The sequence below is a fragment of the Convolutriloba macropyga genome, chromosome 15 (genome assembly GCF_964194025.1).
Source record: "Convolutriloba macropyga chromosome 15, txConMacr16.3, whole genome shotgun sequence".
Classification (NCBI taxonomy): Eukaryota; Metazoa; Xenacoelomorpha; order Acoela; family Convolutidae; genus Convolutriloba; species Convolutriloba macropyga.
Genome location: NC_134482.1, coordinates 14,094,442 through 14,120,815, shown reverse-complemented (window position 1 = coordinate 14,120,815; position 26,374 = coordinate 14,094,442). Strand labels below are relative to the sequence as shown.

At 35.0% G+C, this 26,374-nt stretch overlaps 1 protein-coding gene across 1 annotated transcript in view; it reads right to left on the bottom strand.

The window, feature by feature from the left end:
- The window catches only part of LOC142354673 (DENN domain-containing protein 5B-like), a 57,402-nt gene extending 31,634 nt beyond the window's left edge, over window positions 1-25,768 (bottom strand). Inside the window, 11 exon segments of the mRNA XM_075407029.1 lie at window positions 5,165-5,333; window positions 5,918-6,583; window positions 9,720-10,222; window positions 14,549-14,630; window positions 15,013-15,189; window positions 15,326-15,409; window positions 18,597-19,104; window positions 20,644-20,929; window positions 21,264-21,429; window positions 24,886-25,034; window positions 25,476-25,768. Of these exon segments, the coding sequence (XP_075263144.1) occupies window positions 5,165-5,333; window positions 5,918-6,583; window positions 9,720-10,222; window positions 14,549-14,630; window positions 15,013-15,189; window positions 15,326-15,409; window positions 18,597-19,104; window positions 20,644-20,929; window positions 21,264-21,429; window positions 24,886-25,034; window positions 25,476-25,557 (2,872 nt within the window). The 5' untranslated portion in view covers window positions 25,558-25,768.
- Window positions 25,769-26,374: the final 606 nt, after the last annotated feature.

The following is a 26,374-nucleotide window of genomic DNA, read 5'->3' as shown; positions in this document are numbered from 1 at the left end:
AAGAAAGGCTTTTGACACGATAGACCACCAAATCCTATTACATAAGCTTGAACTATATGGTATAAGAGGAGTTTGCCTAAGATGGATTAGTGATTATTTTTCGGAAAGACAGCAATGTGTTTCAGTTAATAATTTTAACTCCAGCTGGCTGAAGTTAAACTGTGGAGTTCCACAATGCTCGATTCTTGGCCCACTTCTTTTTTTAAAATACATAAATGACCTTCCAGACTTAAGCCAAGTCTTCAGAACTTTTCTCTTCGCTGATGATACCAACTTAACAGCAGACAATGGTGATTTTGAATCAATGCAAAAGGATTTGGTCAACGTAGAGAAACGGCTCAACGCCAACAAGCTGTCTCTTAATCCTGAAAAAAGTTGTCAAATGAATATTAAAATAGGAAACACTGCCTCTAATATCAATAGGTTTTCCGTATTTAAATTAAATTCTGTTAAAATACCTGAGTCAGAAATCTGCAAGTATCTCGGAGTGCGTTTGGATTAAAAAAAATGAAATTCGCACAGCACATTAAGGATGTGAAGAAAAAGTTAGCAATGCAGTGCGGAATAGTGTCAAAATTAAGGCATTATGTACCAAAAAGTATTTTAATCCAGTTTTTTTCATCAAATATCAAACTAATCATTTAATATGGTGTGCTGATATATGGATGTGTAAGCTTTACTTCCCTTCAACCATTAGTTCTATTGAAAAATAATTCTCAGGCATTTTGTTCCAGAAATACACAGAAAATGTAACACAGTTTTTTGAGAAGTACACGGTCGTAACTGCTCACGAATTGCATATTTACGAACTTCTTAAATTTGTAATAAAAGCGGTAAATAAAACGCACACAGATACATATGTTAATGAGTTATTTTCTTTCGAATCCCGATCAAGCAATTCCACAAGAAAATCATTGAAATGGTTTTTGATAGTACCAAAGTGTAAACGAAAGTTCGAAAGGAATTCATTGAGATACAGAGGTGCCCAATTACTTAATCTTTTTAATGAAAAACAATGTGTTACCATCAAACTATAATGAGCTTTCTAGTTTTTCGTTTGTCAGTCTGGTGCACAAGATTAGAGAAAATTATATTTTATCGAATTATGAATTAACAAAAACAATCTTCTCCTAATTGCGAGTTTGTGTACATCTAATGCGGAATTTTTTTTATAAATTATTAAAAAGACAACACAAAATATTTCAATTTGCTGTCGCCGGGGTCCTCTAAAGGGGTAAAAAAAATTGTCAAAAATTGAAAATTCCATCAAATAAATTGAGAATTTCATCTATCTTTCAATAGTGATTTTTTTCGTTTTGAATAGTCATATCTAATTGTAAAAAAAAAATTTAGGGCAGTGCTCAGTGATCCAGTCGGATCCGTAAACTGTCCTCTCTGAGTACAATGGTTTTATGTATAATGCAATGATAACTTGACGCTTTCTGATCTCTGAACTCTAAAAGTAGGAAATTTTGTCATGAGTTATATTTTGATGTTTATTTATACTCAGAGCAATTCTCTCTCTCTCTCTCTCTCTCTCTCTCTCTCTCTGTCTCTCTATCACTTTTCTCCCAAACTTTTCGCCTAATCACAGCCATGATGGTATATAAGGATGAACATCATCGATAAAGGTACATATAAAATGCTGGTGAAAGCAAACGTCATAAATCCTCAATCTCTATGTGAACTTGTGCTTTGATTTGATTGCGTAACGGTAACGAAATCTTCCAACTCACTGTTCCGACCCCACTTGTGGTGGAAGGAACTATATACTCCATTGGGTTTTTTTGTTCAGTCAATTTTGGCCGATCGATATATTCATCGTAGAGAATTGTGAGTGGTATCATTGAAAAGCTCGTTCAGCCTAGAATTTTAAATTAATAAGATTTTTTTGAATTTCGAATTTTTCGAAGAGTTATCGAGGATTGAAATTTGTGTGAACACGTCATATTTGGTATGATTTCGTTCACTTTTAGTGTAATTTTTCTTCAAATTATGATCTTTTCTTTAAAAATTTTTCATTCAAAATTACATTTCACGCCACAGAAGGAATCAATTTCGTATTCCTAATACACAGAAGGTGATAAAAAGACTAGTTCTGGTCTCATAGGGAAGTTAACTATAAAAAAAATTAAAAAACTCGAATTCCATTTGAAAGCTGTTTTTTAGAAAATTTCATAATTTTAGGGCACCTAGAGATTGGTCACTTTTCATATCGATGTTTGGTCAATGATAAACCTGATTTACAGTAAAATGACGCCTAAGGAACAAAAAAAAACACGTTTTCAAGGAGTCGCACATGTTTTTTATGGCTTTGACTCTTGAGCTTGTGATTTCATTAAAGTTTTACTGAATTGTTGGAGCCCTAGGGCATAGAATCGTTGACTAAAAGTGCGATGGGTTTCGTAATGAGCAATACTGAAGCTATTCAGTGCTTTGATTGGACAGCTAATGACTAAGACTTTATATAATTTTTTGAATTTTTTTAATCATTAACCGATGATAAACTTATTTTTGTAAACTTTAAGTCCGTCTCAGTTCTGACAGGATCTCCTTCCTTTCTACTGCAACCAAAACTAATCTGTTTAGCGTTTTTAACTTCTAACTATTGGCTTTATGACTTCGATGCCACAAGACATCAAAAACAATTTCAAAATTTTTGGATAATTTCGTATTTTCGAATCCTTTTGAAATTTTAGGACATTATTCTAATTTGGATAGCTCCCATTGGTTTAGGGGAGACGTTCAGTGGATCATAGATAAAGTTTTCAGAGAAAAACTTATGGTTTAAATGGCTTTGACACTTCTCGCACTTTTCTTGATTTTTCGGTATTTGCCTGTATTTGTTGTTGTTTTCAAAGTCATAAGACTTATTGTAATATCTTATTGATAACCCATGCATGACAAACATCGTTGTTCTTCTATCGAGTCATGACTTAGCGTAATTATTGACTTCAGCTGAAAGCTATTGAATTTATTGGCTGTTAAGACTTCAAAAATAACTTTTCGAAAAAATTTTTTGAATATTAACCAATCGTAAACTTATCGTCGTGAACTGTACGAACGCCTCAGTATATACCGGAACTCCTATTTTAACAAAAACAATCTAATTTGCGGATTTATCTTCTAACTATTGGTTTTATCAAATCGATGCGAGTTTTCATGAATTTTTTTGTTTGTGGTTCTTCTGAAATCTCATCACATTATCCTATTAATGTTAGCTCCAATTGGCTTAGAAAGGATGTTCAATGGATCATATAGAAAAGCTTATGGTTTAAATGGCTTCAACACTTTCTCGAATTTTCAACTGAATTTTTGGTTTTTTCCTGTATTTGTTGTTGTTTTCTTAGTCAATGACTTATTGTAACGTCTTATCGTATCGAAGACTTGTCAAGGACAAACATTCTTCTCGTCTCATAGAGCCATAACTCTTATGCTCCCATCGAGCGCTTTTATTGCCTTTCGCTGAAAGCAATTGAGTTTAATGGCGTTGATTCTACCGGTTTTCTCAGAATTTTCGTGGTTTTAGTGTAATTGTTCATATTTATTGATATTTTGGAGTCATATTGAAAGAAAATCTCATGTTGTCAAAAAATTAATGGATGACAGAAGAGTCATTACCAAAAAGTTATTTGTTAATGGCTTTTCCGCTCAATTCTTTTTTTGAATTAGCGGTTTTTTTCCTAATTTCTTAATCTTTAGGTAGGCGTAAAATGCTGACCGGTCTCGAAAGCTTGTAATTGAGTATTCAAGGACTGATGTTACCCGAGGCACTCAATTTATCGCAAATAGTCTCAAAGTTTATGATATACATTTTCAATGATTTTTTTATTTTTAACTTTTCAGTTTTTGTTTTTTTTTCGTCAAAGTGTAGCTTATTCTCATCATTGAGAGGTCTAATTCAATTTTTCGATTTCAAAGAAGTTTAAATGTTCAGTGATATCATGTCGTAACTGATGTTTTGTTTGTGGACAATATGCGTTTAAATAAAAATTTAGTGGTGTACTTGTGTTTCTTTTTCTCTTCTTTTAGCACATTCGCGTAATAACAGATCCCGAAGATTTTTAAATGTGGCCCAAATGCACTTATTTAATCTTTCAGTATAAATTTAGTTGCATTAGTATGAATGAAAGTGGAGGGAAGAAAACATAGTATTAAGATAATAGCTAATGATTTTAATGGCTTCAATAATGAGTTTTTGCAAATTTTTTTTTATTTTTTGAGTTTTTCTGCTTCTGTAGTCCGTTCCTATGGCATAATCTAACCAACGACAGGTACTATTGGTTACCTAGTCTCATTACGGAAAATTGCTTTCTGCTGTATGGTATGGACAAAGTAAATTTGTGCAGTTAAGGTTTTATAATATTGCATTTTGGCGTTGTTACTAGGAGCGTTCAAATTTAGATACTTAGATTTTGCCGTGAAATTTTTGTTTTTGCTTCTTTTGTTGTTTGTTTTTTTTTCGTAGTTTTTTCAATGAAAGATCTCGTCAGCGCTGTAATGAGGCATGGCATTATGTAATTCAATAAGTATTTAGGTTTTTAAACGTTTTTATAAAACTCAAAAATCTATTTTGATTATGTCTTCATTTGGTTGACAATTAAGTCAAAAGTGTAGATGAACTCGGGTCGGAACATCATGTGCGAACGCACATTAACGAGCATCCTTGTTTATATCTATTTTATAACACAGTTATAAAAACCTGTGGTAATATAGTTTCCCAATTATGCGTTTCATCTTTTGATATTCTGAGCTTCAATGCTACTCAAAGCTTCGGTGAAGGACAGACAAACAGCCTTCAATTTTGAATACGTTTATTCAATAATGTAGAGCACGACTATTTACGCAAATGCAAAAGGCTCGTGAAACAAATAATTCAAATCAAATTGAAGTGAACAAGTTTTTAAACCCAAAGTGACGGCAAGACCACAATGCCCCGCAACCTTCTCGACGGGCTATGACATGGTCACAAACAAGTGCCTTAGAACCCAAATAAGTGGTTCAAACGTTGCCCGAGACCAAATAATCTCAACCCAGTATTCCTCAAATTAGCTATTTGGTTATGACTTCTATAGTGAACCTTTTCATAATAATTACATCAATAAAAATGGCTCCATTTTTTTCTAGGTGTTGCAGAGCATCGCGATTTACATCTACAACTAACCCATAGGTCCCTCCTCTGAACCCAGACCAATCCATTGTGCACATGGAAACTTCCAGATGTGTCCAGTGAGACTGTTTCGGATGAGGAGGGTGTCCATGAACCAGTTGGCAGTCTTGCAAGTCCCTTCACACCCGATGCGAACTGTCAGAAGACGACCCAAATTGTCACACTGGAAATGAACGAAAAGGTAATCATAGGTGTCTAATAACTTCTTGTTTCATCACGTATACAATAATAAAATGTAGACCATGATTTCGGCGAAAAGCAGTTTGATAACACGCGATTTAAGCAAAAAAAAACAGCTTCCAAAGAACCCAAAGGTGCCCCCTCATGTCTGTTGCTTGACAAAAATTCTGTTTTCTACCAACATATACTTGTAAAGTCAATTGAATTAGTTTAAACCATTACAGGAACCAACAATTTGTGCATAGATTCTTAAAAAAGGAGATATTATCCATTTTCGATTGATCTTAAAATTAAAATCTATATATTTATTCGGATCTATTCCGTTCATATCCCCCAGTACGTTATGAACCCCCCCCCCCCAGTTACAGATCACATGCCATTATCCAGTAAATCATTATGTAAAAATAATGCACGTGCGTCTGGGGGGTGCAAATAATTTTCACCCATTAAGCTGGAGAGGGGGGGGGGGGACGGAAAAGATCCATTTATTCATTTGGTCATTTTTTTACTATACAAAAAGCACATGACCTGAGCGTGACATTTAAAAACTAGCATGATAAATCTCACTTTAAAAGCCAACTCGTTGTTGTCCGAATGCAAATACAATTTCTCGCTTTGATTCAGAGACCCAGTCACCAAAATTGAAATCTTGTTTGAATTGATCCTCGGAATTGGACACACGTGCAGCTTGTAGGCCACTTTACACACGGGAAAGTTGTCCGTAAATGAGAAAAAATCGACCGCATTCAAAGTTAGCAAATGATAAGTTAGCTGTGTGATTGTATCCACGTGTGAAAACTCCTGATCATCAAAAAGAAAAAACGAGTTTGGTCTGTAAAGTTGTCGTAACAGAACTTCATCGCCTAAGAGCTCTTTAATATGCGAAGCCAAAACTTTCCTTTCAATCGCTAGACGGATCCAAGCTCTAACTTTACTCGCTTCTGTCTTCAACTCTATCATTGATTGCACAATTCGTATTGACTGCATTAAATTCTGCTGATAAAACTTAATTTTGAAGGTCTGCAATGGTGTTGAGATGCTTAGTTGACTTGAGGGGTTCCGACCACCGGCTGTTGGGGTTTGCGCCATTCTGGGTTCTGTTCGGACTGCGTTTGGACTGACTGGCAACGAGCCGGCAGATGAAAGGGAGTTCTTCACTGTTCTGGATGGTGTTGATAAGAGCATTTGACGTTTGCCAAACTCGACAAGATGAGACCACAGAGGCGAGTGACCCTTTGAAAAAAATAAATTTCAGTTGTAAAAACTGAGTAATTTCTGCTGAATAGAAAAAGTTTAACCCACTTATAAATTGCCGCCACTTGAGTCCAGCTTCACAAAATTGTGAATGAGAAAAACTTCACATCCTGCACAAATTTGACGACTAAAAGTCACTCAAAAAGTCAAAAACGTCAAGCAAAAAGATCACACGACTACAATCATTACTCCAAACTTCGTTCGAGAGCAATTAAACAGATGCTCCAATCTTCTTAGAACAAACTGCCAACAATTTACGAAACTCAAGAACCGATTTCAGCAAAAGTTTAAGAGAAGGTTTAAGGACAAAATTTAAGTTATTCAAGACATCAAATTACCCAATCAGTATGCTGGAGAATTTAGACCTTCTAATAGTTCAAATTTCTAATCCTCAAATTTCTCAATGTGCAAATAAATTTCAAATACATTTCAAATACGTTTCAAATACATTTCAATTGAGAGCTTCAAAAAAATTTACAAGATATATAAATTTGATAACGAAAGAAAGCAAATTTAACATCAAACATTACTAGCTATAGACTAGTTTTCGAAAAGACAGCACAAGAAAGCCTCCGACAAAGGAATTTAGTTTGATTACAAAATATTGGAAAAGAATCCATTTTTTAAACGCCACGAGCCAAGAGCGCAGTCTCCAAGGAAGACAATCTGAGCCAATATTTTTGCTCAAATCCATCCAGTTCAATTTAATTTACAACGACATCACCAAAGCAAAAAAACTTCATTAAAAACTTCATAATGGATTGCCATTCGCACCATGAGTTTAAAATTCGTCAGCAGTTTCGGTAAACTGCAAACAGTTAGAGACTAGTAAGGCTCTTAGAGAACTGTTCGGGCTTACCAGTTTATCCCGTTTCTCACGACAAAAGTCACGATGCCCGTTGGTCAGACGAACAAACGGTAAGACAAAAAGTTGGCAGCACAAAAAGTTGAATCGAAAGACTAGCTGGTTTATTCAAATTGCTACAAAATTAAGAATGAGAGCAATTAGATATTACTATGACCATATTGCCTTAATCAAATATAAATACTTCTTCTTCGTTGTAAAAAGTTGTTGTTTTATTTAGCAGCGCTACATAAGTCTAAGACATTTTCTACGTGTCTTTTACTTTAATTTTTGATGCTGTCGAATTTTATTCAAGATAAACTCAGATACTATAAGTCCACTTCTGTACTGTTAGTAGAGTAAAAAAAAACGAAGAAATCAATTAACTATCGCAAAAAGGCCACAGAAACCCACTTTATATTCAGCAAATCAGTTACACTTAATGAAGATCTGAAGTTTATATTATAGATGTATTTCAGGTTACCGCCAAGATCGATGCATTCTATTTAGACCCAAGTTGCCAAATACGAAAAAATCTGACTAGGCAAAAATATCACTGAACTTCCTGAAATTCTGGTAATGATACTAACAGTTAGAGGCAGTGTGAGAACTTTGCTTTTTATTCGATATAAAGCACCTCAACATAGTTAAATTAATTATGCATCGAACAGTTGAAGATTATTACAAACAAGCAGACAAATACACAAAAAATAACTCAGGATGAAGAAAGTTTACATTACACAAGGAACTTCAGGCGAACTTACAATCAAGCCAAAAAAAGATATTAATTTTAAATTACATTATGGTTCACAATAAACTCGTAACAAAAACAATGATTTTGTGATTTTTTTTCTCGAGAGATGAGTAGCTGAAAGGATAAAAATCAGATCTCAGGGTAGATTGTTTAATAAACAGAGTTCGTTTTTTATATAGATTTGACCAGAAAATTTGTTTTTGCTGATGATCCTATGAAAGTATTTTCCACGCTATTCTGTTTTTGAGAAGGAAACGCAGTGGTAAAAAATATTCCTCTACTATATCATATTTCACAATTGGCGATGATAGCATGTTTTACCAACCCAGCATCTTTGTTTTTCTAGCGTAAAAATAAAGTTTTCTTTGCCGCTTAAAGGAACTGCTTGGTTTTGTAAACGGCTGATTACTAGGGATTTGATGAAAAGAAGAAATTTCTTAGGAACACAACTTCTAGTTAAAAAAACCATAGCCTGCAAATTGACGCGTTGACGTGCTTGAAGCAGGAAACGAAAAAAAGACGAGAAAGAAATTGACCGAATTTTTTTAGTGTCCTAAACTGTTCTAATTTGACGTGCAGTTTTAGTTAGATTTTATAACTATATTTAATTCAGCTTCTAAACTGTTAAGCCTAACACTAAATTCAGCTATCAATCACTCTAATGAACTTTGATAACCTAATGCTCTAAGACTTAATTACCGGGGCTTTATCGGTTTATACCGTTTCTTTTGATTTTGTTTTTTTGATATTGAACGTATTCACTACGTTGCGAAACTCAATGGGTGCAAGAATTCAAAATCCATTCAGTTGGTACAGTGAGTGAGGTAAGTTAGAAGTCAAGCGTGAAATTCGTGACTTATGTAAAACGAAAACCGTTATCAGAAGGTAAAGCGAATTTTAAAAACAGAGAGCGCCTAAATAATAGCCGTTGAGAATACGAATTGCTCCCGAACGACAGGCGGGGGTTTTTTAATTTATGGGTGTTACTCAAAGTTTTTTTGGGAGTAAAAACTCGGACCTACTACGGGTTCTTACCCCTGCCTCAAGGATAGTAGTAACATATCTTAACCAATAGGCTGCTACCACGTTGTTACTCAACCGCTAACAATCACTTTTATATAAGCAACAAACTTCATTTCAGAATGAGAGCAATTGATGAAGAAGCGAAACTTGAAAAGTCACAGACTGTTCTAGAATAAACGCGCCAAAATGGTCAAGCGAAAGTTTGCATAACTATAATTGCTTTACAATAATTGCTTAAAACTTCGTTCGAGAGCAACTAATAAACATTTAATACCCTGGGCCATTTTAGATATGTTTTACTTCAGACGGCAAATGTAATGCATCATCTTGGATTACATCAAGATATTTTTGTCTTGGTTATTATTCAAGGTACGCACGCTGCAAAAAAGGGTCAAACACTGAAGGAACGGTACCTAAATATCTTTCCTATTAATAAAAGCGTCAGATAATTGCAGTAACGCATCGCATAGGACTGATATGAAGGTTGAAGTTACCTTTTTGACAGCTAATCCGTGACTCCAAATCCTGTCCAGTAAATCACACAGGCTTTTAATCAGTGTGTTCTCTTCCTGCAAGGACACTGACTCCTGGATTCCCAAATTTTCAACTTCTCTTCCCAATTTGACCAAGAGAAGTTTCTTAGTTTTAGTCTTGCATTCGTCTAGCAATTCATCTATTAGCTTTTTGGGGTTTCTGAAATTGAATGCTGAAATGTCGGCAGGTGCGTGTAATGATGGGCTGATAGCAGGAAACAAATTAGCAGTATTAGTCGGAGTTCTAGAAAGTTCCTTTTCACTTCCGGTCTTCGGAGTTCCGGGAGATCCAGAAGCACTTTTGGGACTTTTAAGTGATGGCGGGTGAAACTCTGATCCAGCCTCTGGAATGATTAAATGAAGACTGTCTAATTTCTTGTGTAGAGTTGAAAAGTTGTCAGGAGTATTGCACTGTACGACTGTTTGAGGCGATGAAGGAGACATTAATTCGTTGACTTCATCAACTGAAAAAGACAAAACTTGTTATCGAAAACATCAAAATAACCAAATATTAGCGAATCACACCTGTGCGACTATGAAATTAGCGTAATTAATAACATAGCTGGTAGATTGCCAGAAAATAAGCACAATAGCTTCTTAGATCTGCAGTCTCAAAAAAGATGGTAAAGAAGGGCACCAAAAAAGGAAAAAAAAATAATGCTAAGATGTTATGTTCATCGCCCTCAAATAACCTTCAATTAGAGTGACACACACTCACTTGACCGTATCTCTTTGATTTAAAGCAAAAAAAGTCAAATTCAGTGTGACGAAGTCATCTTTGAGAGTGAGGTGAGTCACAATGGACCAAAAACTAAAACACGCCAATGAACAAAAACTCTCCACTAAGAGTGAAAGACGTCAAGCACGCAATTCAGTCGAAATTACATGAACGAATGAGCAAAAAGCAGATTTGAAGGGATTGTGACGTCATATAGTCGTAACAAAATCCTGACAACGAAATAAAAACATAGCAGAACAAGTCCTAAATTACACTCCAAAGAATTGAACGCAAATTTTAAATCTCCTCAATTGATCACCAGAAAAAAATGAATCGCACAAGCCAAACAGAAAATTTATTAAACAAATTACGGATTATCAAAACGGAATTTGTTTTGTAGCTTTTCTGATTGCTAAGATAACGAGAATCGATAAGTATTATAACAAATAACCAAAAAATTTTAAAAAAAAACTCAAAACAAACTGGCATTTCACAGCTATCTTTCTGAACAAAAACAACAAGCAGAAAAAATTTTTTGTAAAAGCATTTTTTAATAAAACCTCTTAATTTTGTTAGTGTTATTGTCCTCAGATAAATTTGTTGTTTAAAAAGATTCAAGAGCACAATGGGAAGAAAGTTACTGATTATCTGGCAGTTTTCACTAAAAAATCAAAATTGAAACAATTATTTTAATTAATTAAAACTTTAGTTACGTTCAAAGACACGTCTTTCAAAACCAGCAACTTCTTGTCAAAACTACAAAATGGCAAACCTGCAGGTTACAAACAAATTGGGCTATAATTAAGCCAAACAGGTCAGAAACTGATCCAAACAAAGAAAATTGAAAATGAGAAAAGGTGCTAAAAACCTTTCAGAATAGCTTCTGTAATGCTGTAATCGATTCATTACCATAGCTTTAACCTTTAACCTCTAAAAAAGTGTTGACCCCTTAAATTAAATGAAACTGGGAAATATCAAAAACAAAATTGGAAATAGCAAACAATAATTTAAAAAGTTGTTAAAATTTGTTTTCACAAAAAAACAGCTGGGTCATTAAAAAATATCGATTAACCCAAATTTCAGCCTGAAAATTGTTTCAATGGTCACTAAAAGTTAAAGAAAACCTGAAAAATTGTGAAAAATAAGACTAAACAGAGCACAGATCAATTAGAAGACTCAAAAATCAATGATAAACAGATTGTCAAAACCAATTTTGCGTCAAAATTAATTTATGATAACCAGATCGTCAAACCCCCCATTTACCTATTGTCTAGCCTTAAAAAGTTTTTCTGCACTGTAAAATCTGCATAGAAAAACGACAAAAAGTTTAAAAACTCGAAAAAATAAGCTAAAAATACTTTGAAAGTTATTGAAGTTGTAAAAATACTTTGACAGCTGGCATAAACAACAAAATTGGAACAAAAAAATAACAAAAAAGAGATTTCGAAAAACAAAAAGCCATATAAACTATGACCTACTTTTAAAAAATCCAAATTATCTAAAAATTCAAGAAATTTGACAAAAACAGCGAAAACTGCGAAAACTGACCTCTCACCTCGTATCCTTACAGCAATTTCAGAACATTAAGCAATTGATTAGCTACTAAAAACATCTGAGGTACTCAATTGCAACTGTAAGGTCAAGCTGCCCGCTAAGCTTTACTCGTTTGTCCCGTTTCAAAAGCTCAAAGTCAAGGCAAAAAAGGAGTTAAAACAACTTACAAAAAAACTAGTTCCTGAATTACAATCCAAGGAATCGAATTACCTAATAAACTGACGACTTAAAATTTTAATTTATCATTAAAATAAGACATTCCACAAAGCACCTATATGCACAAAAACGAAAAGAAAAACATTTCCGTTTCCAAGATATAGTGTTTTAAGAATAACAAATACTAACCCCAAAATATGAAAATAATGACTCTACTCAACCTTAGATTGGGAACAAAACAGTCTTTCTGAAACCCAGTGGCCTCAAGGCAGAAAAACATAACTACATGCCATCTTCCCTAACCACCGCCAATCACATAATGTTAGAAGACATAAAAGGCCTTTCAGCAGTTGTAATAGCAGAAAAAGCGACAATATAACTAAGAAAGAAGGCATGATTCACAAATTCACCTGACAATTTCGAAAACAAACGGTATCAAAGTCAACGAAACTGTTAGTTTAAAATTTGAGCTTACAGGTTGACCGCAAGCGCCAAAATTGAAAGCCAAGGAGAAAGCTTTTATTTTTTGAAAGCGCAAAAATCACGCTAATTTTTTGAAAACAATGGTAAAACATACCCGGCAGATTGCCGGAAAATAGCCGCCGTTGATTCCAATAAGCATGATTGGGATTGAAATAACAGAAGATATTGAAAAAAAAAGATTTTTGTGCAAAAACATTTTTTTAAGTCCGATTTATTTTGATGGCATTTCGTAGATGAACATAGTTCTGTTTCTTAGAGAGAGGCAACAGGGGCCACTATTAATACCAATAAGCATTAGAGATGGTAACTAAGACTTATAGGAACGACGTTCAATTAGCGGGCATCTAAAATTGGGCTTTATGGGTTTATCCCGTTTCTACTTCTGACTTCAATTTTTTATACTGACTCTGTTCATTTTGAATTGCTTTGCTGAGCAACTGATGTTCAAAATCACTTTTAGCAGAATGAGAGAAGAGAGAAACTAGCCTAGAGAAGTCAAAAAGATTTCACGCAAAATGTTGAAAAGGCGGCAAAATGAGGTAAAGCGAAACATTTTTTTATTCGACGAAGTAAAAAAAAATAGGAGCGCTATAATAGCCGGCTGAGAAGATGAGGGCGGCTATTAAAAATAAAGAAATTAATACCTACGGTCTGAAACAACACTTTCTATTAATTTAATCATCATTAGCAACCACGAGACCGCTCATTAACGAGACAGAGTCAGCAAAGTTGCCTATAAAAATTAGCAAAAATTCCATAAAATTTCTGGAAAAAATTATAGTCGAAGTTATAGAAAACATTAGCTTTGAACAGGAAAAATTAAATCAATTAACATAACCTCAAATAGCACCCTATGAGACTTGCCCCAAATGAGATTAAATGATGAGACAACGAAACGTAAACCAAATAGTACCAAAACTCAACGAAAAACATTTGAGAAGTATTTAAGTAAAGAAAACCAGTAGCTTTTAAAATCAAATCTTCAATAATTTCCATTTATGCTTCATTGGCAATCAACCATACCTGTCCTTAATAATACTAAAGTAAAAAAAGACAACAAAAATATTCAAAAAAACGGCGCAAAATTCAATTATTCACTAACAATTGATTATCACAAATTGTCGAAGTGATAACTAGAATTAACTACCTTTGATGAAATCAAGAAATTGCACAGAGGCGCAATTAGAACACATACGTATCTTATCAGAAGCACTGAAAAGAAAAAAGTCAAATTGACAAAAAAAAATTGCTTTAAAAAACCTAAACTTGTTCAAATACCATTTTCTCACTCCACTTTAAAGGTACTTGCAAAGAATCATGACTCGATATTTATGCTCCTACTCGATATATTTGCTCCCTTTATTACTAAAAATACCACTCTAATTTGAGGTGAAAGAGCCGAAAAAAGTGAGCAGATCCTAGAAAAATCAGCACACCAATACAATCCAAATACTTTGGATTGTAACTAACAAGAGACGGCCAAAAATAGCCTCTGCTACCGCTTTGCGGCTATTAAACATTTATCATTATAAGCAATCCAACAATTTAACTATGAAGCTACAATTGCATTAATGCCCGCTTTCAATCGCTTTTATATTAGCAACAATTTTTTTTTTCAGAAAGAGCAACCTAGTCAGTCAGGAATGCAGAACTTACAGCTGTTCGCACGTTCTTCAAGGTCAACTTTGTACAAGTCTTGACTTTGTTCTTCACTGGTAGAGGCGAGTTAATAATATATAGGCGTGGATACTCCAAGTGGAGATTCTCTAGGATAAAGCGCAAAAAATGGAGCAAAATTGCTCATAAATAGTTCTTATGCAACCAATAAATATTTTTTAAGGATTCCATACATTTGGACAGACTTAATATTCGAACTCACCACAAAATTGAACGAATGATTTGTCATCGTGAGGCAAAGGGTTCTCAAGACGGCTTTTGAACACTGAATAAAAATTGCCACCCTAAAACAACACAAATTGCTTATACTCCACAGATATAACTCAGTCTTATGCAAAACAATTTATATATCCCCACATAACAGGTACCATTCGAGTGCCGATTGATTTTACAATCATAAATAGTTTCCTGCAAATGAAAACGAACACAATTTCCTGTTTGCAATTTTATAATTCATTGGATGGGATACACTTGCATGGATTTTGAATTAGGTATCGGTGACAAATTTGGGCATCATTTCTGTAGCTGCTCTACTTCTTGGCCCTCTCATTTTATGCCTTCAATGTTCGAAAAACTGACGTGCAAACCAAAATAGGAGCCTGGTTAATGCTACTTGCTGAAAGTTCAAGAATCGAACATTCATTTTTTAAGATCATGAGTGCAAACCTTTCTGGCTGATCGCATGTGGTCCAAGAATGAGACAAACATTTGTGTTTGAACAAAGTCGGAGAGAAATTTTGACTCCTCTGAGGTGGCTCTCTCAGACAGGAAAGCCATGTGATCAAAATGGGAGCCATCAGTGCCTTGTGTGGCTGTGGTGTAACTGTTGTACCCTGATATCAACTGAAACAATCACAATTAAAGTCCGCAACACCTAGAAATGCCACGTCTCTTTACAATTGTGTAACGCTGATAACAATTCAATTAGTATCGAACATTTCACATTATACAGATTTCAACAAGGGTAAATTAATGTTACCTTTAGCATGTACTCTAGGACTGTCTCTCTGATGATTTGGTTCATAAGTAGAGTTTGCACTTCTTCATTGAAGTCACATTTGAACTGAAATATGCAAAACAACGACTGTCAAATCTCTAAAAATCGAGAATTTGAAACATAAATAACCGATATTTGAGCAGTTTTACATGCCATAGCACTCGACTAACACACACCATATCAATGATCTCATCAGTCGCTACATTGACACATTAAAATCAAGGTGAAACCAGAAACATAACCGACTAACGTCGGGCGACATTAGCTTAATTGAAGGGGCGTGAGGTGATCAATTTCTAAGAACCCCCCTTTCACACCATAAGTATGTCTCCAAAACAGTTTCTGCGAATCGCATACTCGGAGACTAGTGAGCTGAAAGGCTCTACGGAACTTAGTGTCCACAGGACGGTACCTTTTTATCCCGTTTCTGAGGACTTAAAACCAAATGCGTCAAACGAAAAATTGGTCAAGCAAAAAATCGCATAAAAAAGAACAAAAGGACTAATATAATCGCTATAAACTTCGTTTCAAAGCAATTAACAATGATTTCCTAAAAGTGCTAGTCAAGTCATTTATGATCAAAAACTATGTTCATACAGTTGTACTATAATTCAGCGTAAATTAGGGCAATAGATGATGACATCACACCACATACCAGCAGCTGAAGTGCTGTACTAACAAAAGAGTTAAGGAAAGAAAGAAAGAGAGAAAAAAGCGAACCAGAAAAAGAAGGAAAGAAACCCCAACCGACAGAGAGAGAGAGAGAGAGAGAGAGCTAGGCAAATTTTCTATGATGAGAATCGACTCTGCAACTTGTAGCCGTGTTACTAATTCAAACATAAAAACCTGAAAAATAAAAAAAAATTTTTAAAAAGTTTCCAGATTTCGCTGCAAAATTTTGTTGTTCAAAACCATTTTTGGTCTCCTGTCATGTAACCCATCTGCAAGACCTACAATTTCGAAAATCATTCCCACTTTTAATAAAAACCTTGCAAAAATCGTAATAGTTGTCTCAAGAGACTATCCAGTATCCAAATTTCAAGCGTTAAATAGTTTCATTGGCTCAAAGATCCATAAACTTGGAAAATGATAATTTTCCAAAATTTTGAAAAAAAATTTAAATTTTATCAAAAAAGCAAGAACTCGAGTTTTAAAAATTTTGATAACTATTCCATTAACTCTAGAAACTACGCAACAGCTTATTATCAAACCTTGGAGGAGGTCCCTGGCCCCCAGGTGCCCGAAAAATCAAAAAAATTGAAAAATTTTTTTAAAAACTTGAAAAAATGGCAAAAATCGAGCAAAACAATCAATTACGTCTATAAACTATCCAGTAAACTATTATCAAACCTTAGAGGAGGTTGATTTGCTCTTGAGGTTGGAGAAAAGTAAAAAAAAAGAGCAAAAAATTCAAAAAACCTGAAAAAAATGCAAGCTTTATATAAAAAATGCTAAAAATAGTGATTTTAAAAAGTTGAAAAACTAATCCATATGCAGTAATCTATTATCAAACCCTAGAGGAGGCTCCTGGGCTCTTGGGGCGGAAAAATCTCAAAACTGACAAAAAATTTAAAAAACACCAAAAAAAGTTGCAAGTCTTATTAAAAAAAATGCTAGAAATAGTGATATTTAAAAGTAGAAAAAAAACTTATCCATGGCCAATAAATTTTTTTCAGTAACTTATTATCAAACCCTCAAGGAGGTTTTTTGGCACCTGGATCTGGAAAAACCTTGATGAAGGCAAAAAAAGTTTTAAAAACATTGAAAAATTGCAAGTTTTGTCGAAAACTGCTAAATCTTGCGATGTTAAAATCTTGAAAAACATTCCATTACTTGTTAACTTTATGCAGTAACTTATCAAACGCTAGAGATGGTTCTTTGGCTCTTGAAGCTGGAAAAACCTAAAAACAGACAAAACAATTCAAAACAGGAAAAAAAATTAGCAAATTATATAAAAAAGCTAGAATTAGTGATATTAAAAAGCTGATGAAAACTAATCCATGGCCACAAAATTTTTTTCAGTAATTGCCTTCAAACTTAAAGGAGGTTTTCAGGCCCCTGAGGCTGGAAAAACATGAATGGCAATAAATGTCAAAAAGATAAAAAAAATGGCAAGTTTAGTAAAAAAAAAATTGCTAAATTTTTTGATGTTAAAATCCCGAAAAACATTCCAATAGATCTAGAAACTAAGTAATAACCTATTATAAAACCCTAGAGGACATTCCTTAACTCTTGAGGCTGGTGAAACCTAGAAAATGACAAAAAAATTGCAAGTTTTTTAAAAAATTACAAATTTGTGATATTAAAAACTTGAAAACGAGTCCATGGCCAAAACAATTCTTCAGTAACATATTATCAAATCCTTATGGAGGTTTTCTGGTTCTGGGTCTGGAAAGACTTGAATAAGGAAAAACAAATATAAAAAAAATGAAAAATGTTGCTTCCTTTGTTATAAAAAAAATGCTAAAATTAGTGATGTTAAATGTTCAAACCATTCCACTACCGCTAGAAACTATGCACTAACCTATTAACTCTAGAGGAGGTTCCTTGAAACCTAGGGCTGAAAAAACTCAAAAAATGACAAATATTTCAATGGTCGTCATTTTTTGAGTAAAAAGTACTTATGTCTTGCAAAAGACCTTAATCAACTTTAACCAGCCTCAATTTTAGACTTGTCCAACAAAAAATTCGAAAAATGACGTAAAAACAATAAAAATTGCAACGTTTTTTGGGCTCAAAAACTCCTAAAAATGACCTTTTAATCCTAAACTACAGCTTTCCCAGTAGCTTCACCACATTAAGCACATGACGGACTACTAACCGCGGCTAAGGGCCTCTAATGAAACTCAAAAGTCATATGGGTCAGACAAAAAATCGGTCAAGCGAAAAATCGCATTTAAAAAAGACCAACAGGACTAATATAATTCTTACAAACTTCGTTTGAGAGAAATTAAATTGTAGTCTTTATATTTCAATAGATTAACATGCTACATTGCTTTCAACCTCAAACTATATCTTTCAGATCTATTCTGTTGTCGAAAATCTATCTATATATTTGGAAATTTCATTTCAAACTGAAGAAATATAAAGCTTGACCACGGCGTCTTAGTTAAACGAAACTGAAATCTCTTCAAGGCGTCAGTTGTCTGGACTTCTCAAACCTATTGATGACTCGTCAACTGTAAGTGATATGTTTGTATTCATTTCATAGGTTGCCCTTATTTGAAAATATGTATTATCAAGCGATAAATACCTGATGATTGCCCGTGTAATACAAGGTCAGTCGGTTCTGTATGTTTGTGATTAGTCTTCGCTTGTGTGGCAAGGGAGTCTGGTCTTCTGGCCAGTTAATCAAGCCAGAATCCAAATCAACAACACAAAACAGAGCCTTGTTCACGTTATCTTCTATAGCAATTGAGTCACTCTGCAGAATATACGCGTTGTCCTGGACGTTCACGCCTATTATGTAGGGCTGTGGCATTTCCAAGAATTCGATATGGGCGGAAGGGAGGTGTGGAACATAGGCCAGTTGCCACTGGAAGGGGTAAAGCAGACCCAGCAAAGACTCTGTCGCTGGAACCAGTTTGGAGGCACTTGCCGATTTGAGCAGAACGTATTTTTCAGTCATACAACATGCCAGAATTGATATTGAGTTGTCCAGACCAACTTCATCGAAAAGTGACTGTTTGATTGACAGGTTGAAAAGCGGCAGTTGTGATTTGCAGTTGGGAAGATAGAAAGCTGCAAGAAGTGATGAATTCCTTAAAATAGACTTGAAATAATAAGCGCAGATAGCATTCATATCAAAAGAAAAGCAGTTTTTCAAAAGCTGTTAGACCCGAAACTTCAAAATGCGCAATTAAAATTTTAGTTTATATTACTGGAAAATTTTCAGCAAAGAAAACAGTTTAAAATCTTTAATTTCCTGACCCAGCTGAAGCAATTTATTTCTCAAAACAAAATCTGTTTGCTTATTCCATGGTTTTAGTCTTAAAAGCCTCTACTTAGCATACATAACCGAGTAACATCGGAGAACTGATATCGAAAGACTAGTGGGAGCCCGATTGCAGCCTGCTTCAAATTTCGAATGAAAGAGAAATTAAGGTCCCGCAAAACACAAGTCAAGGGCATAAAAGTCACTCTAAAAGACAAAACCGTCGAGCAAAAAATTTTGCAAGAAAAGACACACGCTAACAATGATATTCATTCAAATCTTGTTCGAGAACAATTAAACATAACCAGCAGTTTGCCGGAAAAAAGCCGCCGTTGATTTCCATAACCAAGATTGGGATTGAAAGAAAAGAAAATAATGGAAAAAAATGATTTTCGTAGGAAAATAATTTTAGGATCTATTCTGTTTCGGCCCCCAGTGTTTTTTATGACTCCCAGTTACAAATTATATGTTGTTATATAGCACGTTACTATGTAAGAAAAAAGCACGTGCGCCTGGGGGTCATAAAAAATTTATGCTCACTAAGCTGGGGGGGGGGGGGGGAACAGAATAGATCCCAATTTTAAAGTGCGAACTATTTTGATGTCATTTTGTAGTTGAACATACTCCTGTTTCATAGTGAGACAATGCAGAAGCTATTATCAATGCCAATAAGCATTAGAGATGGTAACTAAGTCATAAGAACATAACCGTCTAAACTTCGGAAGAATTGCTCTCAAACGACTAGTGGGAGCTCTAATCAATTGCAGCCTGCTTAAGTCGGGGGGGGGGGGGGGGGGGAGGGGGGAGAGGGTAGGGAGGAGGGGAGTAGGAGCCTAAATGGGACTAATAAGTTCAATAGTGGGCTTCAAATAACCACATTAGAGGTCAACATATACCACTATTAAGATTTGAAGTGAAAAATGGCACCAGTTTCGGCGCATTTTTCATTTGACTTTTCGTATTAAATTGCCGCCGATTGAGTTCAGCTGCTTGAAATTGTAATTGAGAGAGAATTTTAGATCACGAGAAACGCAAAAAGTCAAGGGCGTAAAAATCACTCGAAAAGTCAAAACGGTCAAGCAAAAATTTTGCATAAAAAAGACACATGTTTACAATAATTGCTTCTCTTACGAGAGCATTTAAAGAAAAATCGAGTAACGGGCATCTAAAAGTGGGCTTTATGGGTTCATTTTGAATTGCGCAACTGTTAAAGCACTTTGAGCAGAATGAGCGAAGAGTGAAACTAGCCTAGAGAAATTTCTTGTTCAAAGGAGTAGAAATTTTTTTCGTTCGACGAAGTAGAAAAAAATAGGAGCACTATAATATCCTGCTGAGAAGATGAGACGGCTATTAATAACGTTCTTACTTGAACACAATCCAAGAACTGTAGTGACACTGTAAGGGAATCAACAGCTTAGACACAATCTTGGGCGCAATCAGATCGCCAGTAGAGCCTGCTCCGACAGGAGACCTCATTGGAACCTCTTCGCAACTGGAACAACTGCTTATTGAAGATGAGGATGCGGAGGGGTGGGGGGAGGTTGACCTGAGTTCTGTGGCTATGAAGTCCAGACATCTGGACATGAACGAATGCAGGGCATATTGAGACACGATAGTGATACATTTCTGCTCGTAGAGACCCGAACTCACATCTGAAATTCAACAAATCATCTCAACTTTAAAACACATGTAATTGAAGCAGACACAACAATGTTAACAAAAATAAGTGTTTTAAGCTCCGGCCACCAGCTCAATTGTCAAGAGACAGAAAGAGAAAGAAATCGACAGAAAATAAACTAATTACAACTGATTCAAAGCTGTTCAATATCCAACAATTTTTTTCAAAATTGAACAGGCTCTTCGGGGTTTTAAGTTTTTGTCATCAATTAAGTTTCACATGGATAATTTCTGTTTCGACATTTTTGTACATGCATGCGAAGCCCGAAGTCATCGGAATGAATGAATCAGAAGTAAATAAGTTCTTACCTGTGTAAGTATCGCTGTTGACTAGTGCCTCAAAGTGTGGTGACTTGGCGAGAGGAGTACTGTATACGAGACTGTGCAGGAAGAACCTAGCACCAGTCTCCCTTGTGAGCACACAAGCACTCTTGTACTGGACCTCCTTCCACAAGACACGTGCACCAGTCGACACCTGCAAGGAAATAAATACAGTTAATGCTTACGCCCCAATTGTTGGGGGGGGGGGGGGGGGGGAGGAGAGTTTGGACTACAAACTCGGGCTTCTTTGTTCAACAATTCAAGCCGATTGATAAATGCTGTAAAAAATATACAGCGATAAAATTAGAAAACCTGTCGGCGTATCTTCATTGCATCAGTAGTTTCTATTTTCTGAGGAACTCCTGATTATAAACTATTTTTGGAAATTTCGCCGATATGAGCACATTTTGGCGGTTATTAAAGACATCATTGTTAAAGATTTGGATAAACTTAGCTCCGGTTGGACTCGGTCTACTTCAGGTGTATATACATATCTGGCAGATTGCCCGAAAATAGCTGCGATAGCTTCATGAACCTGTAATCTCAAAATACATACTAATACAAAAATTTTGAGACTAATACATAGTAATTTATTTAGCCGTATGTGCCATAAAGCTGCCTGCTCTCAAATATGCTTCAATCAAATTGAGCTATCTCAATGACATCAACAGCTTCATTAAAAGTTTGCAATAATAAATGAGAGAGAGAGCGCAAAAGTCATTTTAAGAGTGAGGTAAGTCACGTGTGACATAAACTATTCACGCGAATGATTAAAAAACTCATCCAATCTATATCAAAATGACGGCACGCATGCAACGCAGTAAAAATATAGCATGAATGAATGAACATAAGATGAATTGAAGTGAGCGTGACGTCATATGATTTTAACATAAAGAGAGACCCTGAGAACTTCCGGAGGCAACTCGAAGAGTCATTACTTCCACAAAAATTGGCCAAGCCATCAAGAATGTGCAAGACCACCTAAATCAATTGAAAACCAATTTCAATTTTCATAAATTCGTTGAACAAAAATGAGGCTCAACGAAAAAAAAGAAAGTCAAGAGAACCAACAGTAACCGCCATTGAAGTCAAAACCTAGTTTTTGTCGGAATCTACTCCTTCTCGAACTTGCCGTAATTAACAAGAAAACTTCATCAAAAACATTAACATATTTCAAAAGGAAATTTCTGCATTGATATCATTGAATCAAGCAAAAAACATTTTGAGAATACAGGTACAAATGACAAAAATTAAATTAAAAGTTGAGCCCAAAAATTTTACAGGAAAATTTTGCATTAAAATTGAGAATAAAAAAAATGCATTATTGGAAATATACTAACACCTATGTAAAGTTGAAAAAATACATAAGATAGACAAAACTGATAAACTCAAAAAACTAACCAGACTTGTCTCTACAAACTAAATCATTCCAACTCACAATGCGGCCCAAGAAGAGTTAACAAGAACGCATAAGGCACGAAGCAACTTTAGAAGTTAAACTAAACAGAAGTGTTGAAATAAAAATTTTGGGTGCCAAATTGCACATAAATGAGAATATATAACAAAGAACTTACTTATAGGTATCTCAGTTCAGAGAAATCTTTAATCCATTGGATTCAATTTCTTTCTAAACTAAACAATCAGAAAGACAAAAGAGAAGATTTAAATCGAAGCGAAAAAACCATCACTACAAAATCTAGCTCAAAGAAACGTTTCAGATAATAAATATCAATCATTTTGAGAAATCAAACATATTTCTAAAACTGCAGTCAAACATATTCCTAAAACTGCATTCTATTAAACCGATTCAACAACAAACTACAAGAAATTGACAAAAAAATTATAAAGGAAAGAACTGATTTCTGAGAAATTATAAACACAGCAAGAAAGCTTTAAATTATAGCCATAGATTTTGAAGGATATTAACGAGGCAGAAAATGATGCCAAGCTCTAAAAAGCGGAGACTATGGTTACCTTGTATCAAAAATAAGAAGGATAAAATAGTCTAATTGTAAAATAAATACTAATGTAGAAGTATACTTCTTTCCTTTGCCTCCACCAAATCGACTGAACCATCCTGCAGTAAAAATCAAACGCATGAAAGTGAAAATTAAAGTTTTAAAAAAAAATATTTTGCAACAATTGTAGAAAAATTGTTAAAACTGAAATCACGAGAAAAATTTTCAGAAAACTTCAAACAGTTAACCCCAAAATAACTGAACTGCCAACAAATCGAATTTGATTATTTGATATGGCACAAAAGGGCTTATTCGAATAAAGCAATCATAAATCCGAAGAAATGCCGAGAAATGTTGGGAAAAAAACGCCATGATCAGATTATTATATACAATTTAAAAAACAAATAATATCGGCACATATCAGAAGTTGAGGAAAGCAAAGCATTATTGAAAAACGCCGTTAGCATAAACAAACAACCCCGACTAACTTCGTCGAATTTCTCTCAAACAAATGGTGAGCGGTTGGCTTCATCAGTACCTAGCAACGGTTTAGTGAAGCTAGCTTTAGCTTAACTGAAGGGGCGTGAGGTGAGCGCAGCGGGGAATCTTTGTCAACAGGGAGCCACATGAAGAGGGCTGATGTGGGAGAGAGGTGAATTGTGTGGGGGGTGGTGGGGTCAAACTCTAAGAACCGCCCTTCACACCATGAGTATACATCTCCAAAAGTTTCTCTGAATGTCATACTTGGAGACCAGCGAGCTTAAAGGATCAAAGATAACTAAATGCCCTTTGGGCGCTACCTGTTATCACGTTTTGGAGGACGAAAGGTCAAATGGGTCGGCCGAAAAATCGGTCAAGCGAAAAATCGCATAAAAAAGACCACAAGACTAATATAATTGCTACAAACTTCGTTTGAGAGCAATTAATGATTCAAAAAATGTCCACTCAAAGACCCAAAAAGAGCAAAATACAAAGACCCACAGATACAAAGTAATGCCTACAGAAGGTCACATACTTCAGCTTTTATCAAAACAAAATCTACAAAACGCCGACACTGCAATTTTAGCCACTTTCGAAAATTAGAACCTCATGAAAACCTGCCCTTCACTTCGCGTAGTAAAAACAACAAGAGAGGGCCAATAATAGCTCGCTCACCTATCGCTACTGCCGCTATTAACAAGATAAATCTCTCAAAATTATGCGATCTAGTGTTGACTGCTTTCATTAATCACTCTAAATATTCATTTTTGTAGCTCAGTGTGGCTGTAATAGAAGGCTCAAGAAACGGCTAGGTTTCAATACAGCTGAACAGCTAAAACATTTATAAACTGCGGAACCGTTGACTTCAACTCGGAATTTAAAGCCTACTTCCACATTTTACATTTCGTTTCTTTGACCTGACAAAATCAGTGATAGTGCACAACCTCAAAAAATTTAAATTTATTCCAGCCTTTCCGCTTCTCATTCACCTGTACTGGGTGCGCCTTTCTATCAACTTTTTTTTTAAAAAAAGCTTAAGAAAACAAATTTACGAAAACCACTATTTCCGGCCATCTAACTCGAAGCAGTAAATACTCTGCAGTACTCGCTTTCTTGAACTGCTAAAACAAATGACAAACTGTGTGAAATATGTCAGGTGAGGGTTGACTTACGAGTGGGAGGAAGTCGTGGTTGATGAACTTCCGCCTCTTGGGAGGGTAGAAAGACACTTTGGTGGGAAAGGACACATCAGTGATTGATGAAGTCACAAGCGGCAGAGAAGGAGGATTTAGGGTTGTGGTCGTGATTGTGTTGCTCACTTCTGAAATAGTTAATTTGCTATCAGAGACATCAATTGATGCGACAATCACTTGATCGAGATGATTTACTTCAATCAACTGTTTCAAAATGTAATCGAATGGATAAGTCTAGGGCGACTTACAGTTTGCTCCACATTGTTCAGCTTGTGAAAAGTACAAAAATAACACGTTTAGGTCAAACAATATGGAAACTAAGCTTCCGAAACAGCTGAATCTAAAATAATTACGGAACTGGCAAAAAACAAGTCATTCTTAACCCGAAGAGAGCATCTAAAAAGGAATTACACATTTTAAAAAACTTCAGTTTGAATAATGCTCAATAATGATAGTCAATTGCTATCATTATTGAGCAATATTCAAAAAAACTTCTTATCTGTAGTTGCTTCTACTGTTGATTTTGTCGTCGGAAATGGAAACTTCTCAGAGACCTCCGTTCAGCTCACCTTTGTTAGACGGGACATTGAGCAAAGCCTTCTCGAAATCTGCCTCGCTCGTTGCAACACAGAATCCTAAACTGATCTCCATGACTGTTATTATTCAACTGTCAGCAGCCGTCAAGTGAGCAATCATTGGATATATTAGAGTCGGAAAGATGGATGGATGATCACTTTATCTGAGCAGGCGCTCAGATTTATGGGATTTGATGTTTCACATACTACTGCACACTATAGGCAAATAATTGTCAGTACTAGGAGTACCACCAACATACAAGTATCTGAAAACAAAATAACATGAAGCAACAAAAAAAAACTTTGATTGAATCCTTACTCAGTGTTTACAATACAAAAGGTAAGGCAGTGTAGAATATAAGTAACCCAGATAGCAAATATCATTGTAATTATATTTAGCTTTCCATAATTTAAAATCTTTTCGTGCAGTTATGCCGTATGCTGCTGCTCTTCAAGATCACCTTTTATATAGAAAAAAAGTGAAAAAACTTAAAGTTTTGCGGTTGCATTTTTTTTTTCATAAGACTTTCTCGCAAATCAAAACTATGCAACTCGCAGATCAATGAAAAACTGCGCAGCTGTCAAAACTAAAAATCTTTATTACAACCCATGTTTTTTTTTTGATGCTAACAGGTCTCAACATTTTAATTGAAAATAACACGTAAAAAGATAACCCACATTAAGAAGTGACTTTGCAAACGAAAAGTGATTGGTAGCAAGCCTAAGAAGATTACTGGATACAAGGAAATCAAAAAGAGCTCTGAATAACTCCTAAAAAGCAGCAATATAGACAGGAACATCAGTTTAATATGGTGACTTGGTACTACCCGTGGCATCTCTCAACTCATTTATACAATTTATGACTCAGTTGGTGCGAATCGTTAAGGAGTACA